Source organism: Haematobia irritans, chromosome 4 (genome assembly GCF_050003625.1).
Source record: "Haematobia irritans isolate KBUSLIRL chromosome 4, ASM5000362v1, whole genome shotgun sequence".
In the NCBI taxonomy this organism is placed as follows: domain Eukaryota; kingdom Metazoa; phylum Arthropoda; class Insecta; order Diptera; family Muscidae; genus Haematobia; species Haematobia irritans.
Window position 1 is genome coordinate 76,757,969 of NC_134400.1, and position 8,388 is coordinate 76,766,356.

General features: G+C 34.3%; 1 protein-coding gene across 1 annotated transcript in view; it reads right to left on the reverse strand.

Annotated features, from left to right (window-relative positions):
* The window catches only part of ICA69 (islet cell autoantigen 1-like protein), a 93,918-nt gene extending 85,781 nt beyond the window's left edge, over window positions 1–8,137 (reverse strand). The window contains exon 1 of the mRNA XM_075304189.1: window positions 7,499–8,137. Within this exon, the coding sequence (XP_075160304.1) occupies window positions 7,499–8,062 (564 nt within the window). The 5' untranslated portion in view covers window positions 8,063–8,137. The remainder of the gene's footprint in view (window positions 1–7,498) is intronic.
* Window positions 8,138–8,388: the final 251 nt, after the last annotated feature.

Here is an 8,388-nt window from a genome sequence, read left to right on the forward strand (position 1 = left end):
TCTCCTGAATGATATAACGGTTATAATTTATATCGACAACCAAGCAGCCCAAAAATTGGCTGAAAAATAAAAGTAACTGACGAACGTAGTGATACTACTCTAGTTTAAGCTTTTTGTTGTTATTGTTTTTCCACTTGAATGTTATTTATACGTAAGTGTATAATGAACATCCTTTTGTATATCCTGTTCTCCTGATACTTGTTGATATACATTTGTTAAAATCTTTATTTGGAAAATTTTTGTAAAATAAAATCAATAGTCTTAATTAGCATAATCCACTAGAATTATTTATAATTTGATAAACAATTTTTTGATAAATAATTTATATGTCGTGATTAAACATATCAATCAATTTTATTGTAGATCTACACCTGATGAAGCAAATCAACGTAACATAATTGTGAAATATTGAAGAATAAAAGGAACTAATACATACAAAAAAACGATCTCAAGCTTGAATAATTATTTTCTATTTAAGAAATATGAAGGGATCAACCCGACATTTGTTGATCTCTTCATGTTTCTTAAATAGTAAGCATAGAAAATCCTAGTGTAAACAATTTCATAAAAGCGAATGCTACAAATGTGGTGAGCATGGACATTGGAAGCGGGATTGTCCAAAGAATTGTGGTCAATATATAAAAAAGGAAGGGGATGCCTTCATTGGACAATTATTTGTGAATTGTTCTACATATTGCGATGATAGATGGAACGTGGATTCAGGAGCAAATGACCACATGAGCAATAGGAAAGATTGGTTCTGGAATTATGTTCAATTTGAGAAACCGAGGAATAGAATGGTTGGTGATGGTGCCATTATTCCAGCTATTGGTAAAGGCGATATTCCTGTACAAGCATTTGATGGAAAGATTAGGAGATCTAAATACTTATCAAATATTTTGTTCGTGCCTGATATTAAACTTAATTTATTCTCAATGCGTGTTTGGACAAAGGTTTTGCCATGGGGACCGAAGCAGACGCATGTGTGTTTAAGAGAAATTGTGAGATTTTTCTCAAAGGTGTTAGAGGTGTTCCCAGCTTTTCAAATTACTTCTGAAAGTTACCGAAACACACATTAGGAGAAGTAAATGTGGCCGTTAAAACGTATTCAAAACACGATTTCTTCTTAGGACTGCACGATGGGTAAACAACACAAAATTCCATTTACAGAAAGTTCAGAAAGAGAGAGAGAGAGCGGAAGGTATTGGAAGGCTTGTCCATACTGATTTGTGTGGTTCAATACAAGACGCATCTTTTGAGGGTTCGCGCTTTATGGTTTTATTCACAGACGATTATTCCAATTATCGACATGTTTTATGTGCAAAGCAAAATCAGATGTACCAGATATCATTAACCAGTATATTGATCAAGTAAAAGCTGAAACTGGTAAAAAGGTTAAGACTTTAAAATCTGATAATGGTTTGGAGTATTACAATAAAGAGTTATGTGCTATTTTAAGAAAACATAAGATAATCCATCAAAAGTCTACCCCATACACGGCCGAATTGAGTCCAAACTACTGGGGAGAAGCCGTGAACAATGTCGTGTACACTTTGAATAGAACTGGAAAAAGTCCTCAAAAAGGAAAGAGTCCATTTGGAAAAATACCAGACATATCTAATCTACGAGTGTTTGGCTCTGATGCTTGTGGGCACATTCCAGACGAAAAACGTAGAAAGTGGGATTCTAAATCAAAGAAAGGAATTTTTGTTGGGTATCAAGCAAACACAAAAGACTATCTGTCTGCATACCACAAAAAAGAAAAATTTAAATCAGCCGGAATGTTCAAATAAATGAATATATGCATGATATTGTTATTCGGGAAAACATAGGTGTGCAAAATAAGTCCAGCGGAGAACTTTCACATCAGGGTTCCGAATCTAATGATAAATTTGAAGATGCTGAAAACATAAATAATGTTGATAATATCCAGAACGGTACAAGTTCGGTGGAATCTATTTCAGAGCCAAATACTAATAACAATACTACTGATATTCAAAATCGTGGAAATAGATACATGCTGCGTTCAAGATATCAGATTGAGCCTGTTAATTGTTTTGTCTATATAGCTGATTCGGGTGACCCAAAAAGTTATGAAGATGCTATTAAATCTGGAATAAGGAAAAGTGGAAGAATGCGATGGACGACGAGATATCTTCACTGTTAGAAAATCAAACATGGAGCTTTCAGCAAGGTAAAATGGCGATTTCTAACAAATGGGTCTTTAAAATTAAACGGAACCAAGAAGGCCAAATTGAACGTTATAAGGCAAGATTAGTTGCCAGAGGGTTCACACAAACGTATGGGATTGACTATGAAGAATCTTATAGTCCGGTGGCCAAATTCACATCAATAAGAATGTTGTTGACTTTGAGTGTATCGTCTGGATTTCCTTGCTCAATTCGACATAAAAACAACATTCCTACATGGACATCGAGGTGAAGAAATGTTTATGCAGCAAACAACTAGATAAAGTGATGGCACAAACAGTTAAACAAGAGCTTCTACGGACTTAAACAAGCATTCAGGTGCTGGAATAAAAGGTTTACTGATATGTTGAGCGAGTTTAATATGAAAGTTAGTACTGCAGATCCGTGCGTTTTCATTGCACAAGTTAATGGAAAATGTGTTGTGTTGGCAATTTACATTGATGGTGATATAATAGCTGCAGAGTAGAAAATGGTGTCTGATTCAATTACTGGGTACTTGAAAACTGAATTTGACGTTAGCTTTGCAGTGTCTCATTCCAGTCGATTTGTCGACTGCTTTAATAACGAAAATATAAACGCTGTCAAAAGAATATTTAAATATTTACGAGGAGCGGAAGAAAAAGGAATAGAATACATCAAAACCAAAATCCAATTAGACTGCTATACAGATTCAGATTATGCTGGGGATGTTGAAAGCAGACATTCTACAAGTGGATATGTAATTATGGTATCCGGTGATCCAACATCTTGGTCTTATAAAAGACCGTTTACAATAACTCTCAAGTGAAGGTGTGAAGGAACCCATGTGGGTTAAACGGTTATTCCACGAGCTATATCCAGAATGTCAAGAAGTTCCAATTTTAACTTTGGATAATCAGAGTGCTATAAAGCTTATCAAAAATCCCCCATTTCACAAAAGAATTAAACATATTGAAGTAAAATATCACTTTGTTCGTGAAAATCATGAGGAAAAAGAATTCAAGCTTAACTATGATCCATCGTCTGAGCAACTAGCTGATATTTTAAGGAAGCCAATTTTGAAGCATCAATTTATTCATTTAAAGAAATATTAAATAATTTTAAAAGAATAAATAATATGGGTAATAAAAGTGGAAGCGTTGAGAATCAGTTTATTAACCATTATTCACTCTTCAATATTCTACTTGTTGTTTTAAATATTTTTGAAACGTAGCATGCCTTGACTTTCCGTTGGTATACATGAAATAAAAAATAAAATTTTTCATTACTCCGTATTGTTCTACTGAAACAAATCGTTCCTTTTAATTTAACTCTGCTAACAAATACAATATAAGTACATTGTACATTCGATAAATAAGTGTTAAGATCGATAATTACATATGTAATTCATGGTTGTAATAATCCTCCCACACTTTAGGAAAATGTACTATCATATCGATGTCTCCATTCCAAAGTACGCTAAGTCTAAAAAGTGAATTTTACAGGAAACAAGTTCAATGTTTTTTGTTTTGGAATATCTCAAAAACCTTATAAGATATAAATTCACTTTTTTCGGTCTTAAAAACATGTTTATGTAGATTTTTAAGTATATACGGATTCAAAATAGTGATAATAGAACATGGCTAAAAATAAATTAGACCACTTTAGTTCGAACAAAGCTTTTTGCCCTTTTTGATTGGAAATTTTTAAAACTTTAGTCACAGGCTACGTACAATATTAACCATAAATTTTGATAGAAATGTCCAATAAATTAGAACTTTTGACAGGATGTAATTCACATCAATCCGAATAAAAAACAACGAACTCAGTCAAAAAATGCTAAGTCGACTTAGCGTACACTGGAATGAGAACATCGATACATTTTATTCTAATATATTATTATCTAAATATAGCGTCGGCTTGCGTATGCGTCTGGAAAATCGAGGAGGGGATGTACCTAGCATCGGCTTGGGTTGCGCCACTGGGATGTGGTCTAGATGAGTCTTCACGTGGAGGAATAGGTTCTCTTGTTAAAGGAGGTTCATATTGAGGAATGAGGTCGCTCTTCTACCGTTGTGTCTTTCGCAGCATCAGTTGCAGGCTGTAAATCTTTGCCTATCGGGGGCTGAGATGGTGATATGACACTTTTTTCAGCCACTGGAATTGTGTGTCTTTTAACCCCCATATTCATAAAAGTTAACGTAAATTACGTCAGGATATACGTTTCTGGAAGATATGTAATTCAACATTTAGATGATTGATTCTGAGGAAGGAGCTGAGGTACATATGCTTAATTCGGCCCATTTTGATTTTGCGTCCATTACAACTAAAAAAAGTAACCCTCGTAGGGGCCAGCAAAATATATGTGTACTCGCTGCCAATTACTTTCGGGCTCCTCCATGGATGATATATCTTATCCTCAATGTCTTTATCTATTGACGGCCAATAAATTTAGTATTTTTCTAGTGATGTATAGAATTAGGATTTTCTAAAATGGCAGTACACTATTATTTTCCTCGTTTGGCTATTGTATTGTCTCAATAAATTGAAATTGAAAACAACACAATGTTTTCGTCAGTAGTATAATCCGAATCCAAAACGTTATTGTTTAGTAGGCTCGATAACAATATTGTCAAATTCCCATATGTTCTACTTTCTTTTTGAATATTTTAAAATTTAAAGTCCTTGAACTAATATGATTTATAGAAGCGCTGCCGGGGAACGGAGAGGAGCTTTCGATAAACAGTCAACATTAGTATTTTCATCACGGTTCTTTTGCACTATTTCGTAGTTATAACCTGTTAAAAATGCTGCGTATCTTGGTAGCCGGGATGACGTCATTGGGGCGAATTTTAGAATTTTGGTATGATCTTTGTAATTTACTGGCTAGTTTAGAATAATTATCATTTAAAAATACACGACTTTCATCATTGCCTTCTAATACATCAGATACTTTAACATTCTTAATTTTATAATAAGCTGCCATTAGATTATCTCGTTTCTTAACACTAGCAAATTGGGTTAGTATTGCGCGATGTTGCCTAATATACATTGTATTAGTGATATCAGCAGGAGATATTTCCACTTTCAAAAGGTTGCACAGCGAAACAATAACATCTTTCACGTTTTCCAAATTGTCCGATAGGCCGGTAATAACAACATCATTCCTCTTCAACTGATGCTGAAGCGCATGATTCTCCAACTTTGGCTCAAGAATTTCACATTTATTCCCCAAGGGCTCGGAAGCCATAGTTTCTTTAACGTTGTTCAAGTCTGTTTGGATTTCTTTTAAACCATTAGTCAATTTCATTCTAATATCTTCCATCATAGATTCAAAAGCAGATTTCATTTCGCAATTTTCTCTTTTCATTCTATCCGAAAGTTCAATAAAAGATGCTTTCATTGATGCAAACTCTTTCCGCATTTCAATTTTAAACGAATCAATGGAATTGTCTGGTGGTTTCTCCATACAGCGTACGCAAGTATATGCTAAATTGCGATTTTGATCTAGTGTTGTAAAAAGGGTTTCCGAAACATTTTCGCAATCCGCATGGAACCACATGTTGCACAATCTACAAAGTAGTGGCACCCTCGGTTTCCTCATTACATATTCCACAAGGATAGAACATTTTGTTTGGTCACAGTAATGATTATTCAAAATATATAACCACAGAAAAAGACAACACAGCTGTTATTGTTAAAAATGCAGAGAAATCACCAATACACCAGCAATCCACAACAGCAGAAACAACAGCTAAGCAACAACAAGGTAGAATGAAATATGGCAATCTCGCAGATGATGATACAGTCCAGTTTATTTATATCAAATTAATTAAATGGATCGAGTTTGAACAAAACTTCATATGACAGATGTCACTAACTCTGTATTCAACACGTTTTAACAGTTATTTTACAATATTACTCTCACTTATTTAGTTTAATTCTATCTCAACTCAGAGGAAATTATTACGATGGTCTATCTGAACATAGTGTTGCCAACCAATATTTATCACCGATCTGATCACAATTGGCGTGTTTATCAACCTATGTTCTTCAAATTCCCTACATCCAAATATTTTATTAGTCTCGCAAAACTTGTAAAATATCAGCCAAATCGGTTCAGATTTAGATATAGCTCCCATATATATCTTTCGTCCGATTTAGACTTATATGACCACAGAGGGCAAAGTTTACTACCGATTTGCGTGAAATTTTGCACAGAGAGTAGAATTGACATTATACCAATGCTTGGTAAATGTGATTGAAATCGGTTCAGATTTAGATATAGCTCCAATATATACCTTTCGTCCGATTTGAACTTATATGGCCTCAGAAGCCATAGTTTTGCAGTGATTTGCTTCAAATTTTGCACAAGGAGTACGTTTAATAGTATCGGTAAGCGTACCAAAATTGAAATCGGTTGAGATTTAGATATAGTTCCCATATATATCTTTCGCCCGATTTAGACTTATATGGCCTCAAAAGCCAGAGTTTTGCCGTGATTTGCTTCAAATTTTGCACAAAGGGTACGTTTAATGATACTGTTATGTGTGCTAAATTTAGTTAAAATCGGTTCATATTTACATATAGCTCCTATATATATCTTTCGTCCGATTTGAATTTATATGGCCTCAAAAGCCCGAGTTTTGCCCTGAATTGCTTCAAATTTTACACAAGGAGTACGTTTAATAGTATCGGTAAGTTTGCCAAATTTGGTTGAAATCGGTTCAGATTTAGATATAGCTCCCATATATATCTTTCGCCCGATTTAGACTCATATGACCACGGGTTATACTCCCATTTACGTGAAATTTTGCAGAGATAGCAGAATTATTGTTCTAACTATGCATGTCAAATTTAGTCAAAATCGGTTCAGATTATATATAGCTCCCATATATACTTACACCAGAGTTGGGGAAATATGGTAGACTGTTTCATTTCCTCCAATTAACTGGATAGCGTTAGCCAATTTAAATTTTAATTCTGGAGATTTGTAGAAGTACAAAAAATTGTCTCCATTATAAGTATTTGTATCTGAAAATGCAAACCTTTATATAGCTCCCAGCAAATTTAAAGTAGCTGAGATGGTAACACAAATGATGGTTTACATAGTGGTGAAGGGTATAATATAGTCTGCCCCGCCCGACTTTAGACTTTACTTATTATTTATACCTCATTCACATTAGGCTCGAAATATATAAAAAGTGGAATTGAAATCCCTTATTTATAAGGCATATGACTGTTGAAATCTAGTTAAAGTGGATTTTGAAGTGTAATGTGAATGATATTAAATTGATTGCAAATGCTTATTGTATATATTATTCACAAACCTTTTGTATAGAATCCATTGACAATGTATCGAAAATTTGCTTGGAAGCTCGTACTTTACTTTGTGATGTCCTGAACTTATCAACTCCGCGGCCTGTATCAGGATCCAATTCTGAACTCGACGATTTCATCCATTCAAGAGCTGCTCTGTATTCCGTTCGCTCCTTCTCCATTGCTGACAAAGTATTTTGAGTGTCAACAATTGCACGATTCCGGAATATATCAACTTCATGTTGCAGCCTCAACAAAGGAACTCGTACACACATTCGTTGCTGTCCACAATAAGTTACGGTTTTTCCTGTATTCGAAATGCTTTGTCCTGTAGTCTTGCTTCTTTTTCCAGCTTCTTTCAAAAATCTTCCAAACCCACATTCTTCCTGAGACAATATGCACAGACGGTCTTGGTACTGTTCTATAATTCTACTGAGTTCTGCGTTAGTATCAGTTATAGACTTAAATATTTCAATTTTTGAATCTAGCTCTGCATCGGAAGATATAATGTATTCGTCTTCTTTTGTTCCAAGTTTTCTCTGCATAGTTTTTTTAGTTATCCAAAAATGCTGCATATTTATTTTCTTCAGCAAATATCTCTATACTGCACTGCCTAACAATATGCTTCAATTATAAAATGTATTTCAACACTAAGTACCAGTGTTACCTATGTCAGTCAAAGACGTTCATTTTAAAGATGATGCAAATTCATTTTTCCAGTAGGGATATTTTTGGCCACACAGATGTCGCTCACAATTGGATGAACCAGGTTTATTTCGTTCCAATATATACAATTGAGTGAAATATTAATGAATGGTTGTATTCTTGATTTTCGACAACTAGTTGAACAAAATATGTAGGAAATATGTCCGTGCAACCTGGTTGTATAGCATTGTTGAAA